Source organism: Penaeus chinensis, chromosome 19 (assembly GCF_019202785.1).
Source record: "Penaeus chinensis breed Huanghai No. 1 chromosome 19, ASM1920278v2, whole genome shotgun sequence".
Lineage (NCBI taxonomy): Eukaryota > Metazoa > Arthropoda > Malacostraca > Decapoda > Penaeidae > Penaeus > Penaeus chinensis.
Window position 1 is genome coordinate 20,793,905 of NC_061837.1, and position 2,500 is coordinate 20,796,404.

Sequence of the window (2,500 nt, forward strand, 5' to 3'; positions counted from 1 at the left end):
CTGCCAACATTACAGAAGGGAATGCAAAGCTGCAAAATGAAGCTGCCAGTAAGAACCCACAGAAAGCCAAAGTATGCCAGCGTGCACGAGATGGAAAGAACGAAGACATCAAAGGCAAGAAGAAAAAGGTGAAGGCCGGAGAAAATGACGTGGGAGCAAAACGCAAGAAGCTGGCCAAAGAAGAAGAGAGGCTCATGAAGAAACAGGAGAAAATGGAAAAGAAGAAACTGATGTGCAAGTAAGTTGTTTTGGGATTTGTGAACACTTCTGGCCGTCTAATGGTGGCTCAGCCTTCAGTTATTGAGTTGAAACAGTTATTCCTTGGGCAGGGGAGGATAGTCTGCAAGCAGTCATGATAGAAATTTTGAGGAGGAATAGACTGCCAAGTTCTTATAAATTAAGAACAAAAGGTAAGGTAAATGTAGTAGAATTGCCAGTGGAAAGAGAGAGTTTTCCCTTGCTCTCTTCCCTGCCTCTATGTTCTTCAATTAGTGAACTTCTGAGCTCACTCTGAAACATTAGTTACTCCATGGTGATTGGATTCTTATATTCTGTTAAAAGTACCATCAAGGAGAACAAGTAAGAATGTAAAAGATACGTATGCTTCAACACAATAGATAAAGTACATTTCCTCTCTCCTTGTACTATCTCTCTTGATAAACATAAAAAGAAAGAGAGCCTGGCAAATGCTATTTTTCAGTTTGCTTTGGGCAATTCACTGTTGTGATCTCTGGTTAGCAATATTTGTATTATTATTATATGCTTGTCCTCATAGGATAATTATAAAGTTGATCATTTTATTGTATGATTTTTTATGTTTGATGCTTTAATTTCATTAGCCAGAAATACCAGTGTGTTAGGCATAAAGTATTGACAGTCATAATCTCTCTGAGAATTAGATTTTCCTGAGACTTGTACTATTTGAGATGAATGTGAATAGCAATAAAATTATCAATGTATCATTTGTATATTGGCAAAGTGTGTTTTTAATGGCAAAATTAAGAATACTAAATGTATTCTTCCAAGCATGGAAGCATGATAATTTAAACTTTTATTTATTTATGTTTTTTTTTTTTTTCAAGAATAACATAACAGTTGTTTTAAGAAATAGTTCTGCTGCAATTAGGTTAACATTCTTTACCACTTGCTGTTTTCTTATGACTATTCCATTCTGCCTGATGTCTGTCAGATGGAATGCTTTTTACTCTTACAAAAACTATTGAGAAATATATGAGATGTGCTTGAATGCACTTTTGTATTAGAAACAAAAAAGTCTATAGCACCTGATTCTACTGCCTGCATAGTGTATTTTTTATATATGTGGTTTTTTTTTACAAGGAGGAGAAAGAAGGAAGTGGGAGAAAAAAATAGGTAGGTGAATATTTTTAGTCAGTTATTTTAGGCGGATTTGTAGAGATTTTAAGAATGTTTTAATCACCACTAGCAGATATGTTGATGAGATGGACAAAGCCAGTCGCACTCAGGAGAAGGTTTTGGCAAAGATGGAAGGTCTGCGAAAAAAACAGTCCTGCTCCCCAGAGGAACTCAATAAGCTCAGAAAAATGGTTGACAAGCAGCATAGGGTTATCACAGCTGAGCAGCGACAGCAACGCAGAAACGACCGAAAAGCAGGAAACCAGAAGGCAGGCAAATCAAAGAAATTCAATATCGACAATAAGGTAAGCCAAGCACCACCTCAAGAGTTGCACCAGTTTAAAAATGTTTGCACAGAAACTGAAGACAGGAAAGAGCATGATGTAAATAATGAGTAATCAAATTTGTTTTCTCTTAGGGATTCCCTGTAGATGCATCACTGTTGCATGCTGCCCTACAGGAGCTGGAAGCCTTGGCTGAAGACTCACCCAATGAGAGCACAGCTGGCATCAGCACAAGGGGTTACGATGCCCTCTATCTGCACGACGTGACCTATCCTGATGGCTCCGAGGTGGCTCCTGGGACAGAGTTTGTCAAGACGTGGAGGGTCGCTAATACTGGGGTGGAGCCTTGGAATGAGAAGGTGAGGTTTCATTGTCTTTTTCATAAATAAAAGGCAAGAGGATAAAGGAAATTTAGACAGAAATGATGGTCTTCATAGTAGAGTTTTCTTCCATTAGGGTTGTAAAGAGTGAGTAAAGCTAAAGTTATTATCACTTTATTTTATAAATCTGTTTACTAATAAAGGGATTCCTCTTGATGCTATACACAAACATAAAGATCACTGTAACATGAATAAAAGGGTTCAAGATGTAGTTATTAATTAATCTTGCTTAATGATCCATCAAGACAACGTTGTGCAAGTGGAGCCAAGTGCGTTTCCGTGGCTCTCCTGCTGGCTGGAAGCTGAAGCCGTCCTCCAAGAAGGTGGTGTGCCCTCCCCTGGAACCTGGCCAGGAAGGTGACATTTCCATCACCTTCACAGCACCAAGTAAGCTTTTTTCTTTCGGATACTTTGTGTTGGTTGGGTGTGGTTTTAGGTTCGAGTGGGTCAGAGTATGTGGTT

General features: G+C 38.6%; 1 protein-coding gene across 6 annotated transcripts in view; it reads left to right on the top strand.

Annotated features, from left to right (window-relative positions):
* The window catches only part of LOC125035070, a 30,832-nt gene that overhangs the window by 18,977 nt on the left and 9,355 nt on the right, over positions 1-2,500 (top strand). For 5 of the 6 annotated variants that reach the window (XM_047627189.1, XM_047627185.1, XM_047627188.1 and 2 more), the window contains exons 7-10: positions 16-238; positions 1,445-1,679; positions 1,793-2,017; positions 2,284-2,425. In XM_047627189.1, the coding sequence (XP_047483145.1) occupies positions 16-238; positions 1,445-1,679; positions 1,793-2,017; positions 2,284-2,425 (825 nt within the window). The remainder of the gene's footprint in view (positions 1-15; positions 239-1,444; positions 1,680-1,792; positions 2,018-2,283; positions 2,426-2,500) is intronic. The other variant, XM_047627186.1, reaches the window with a different exon arrangement.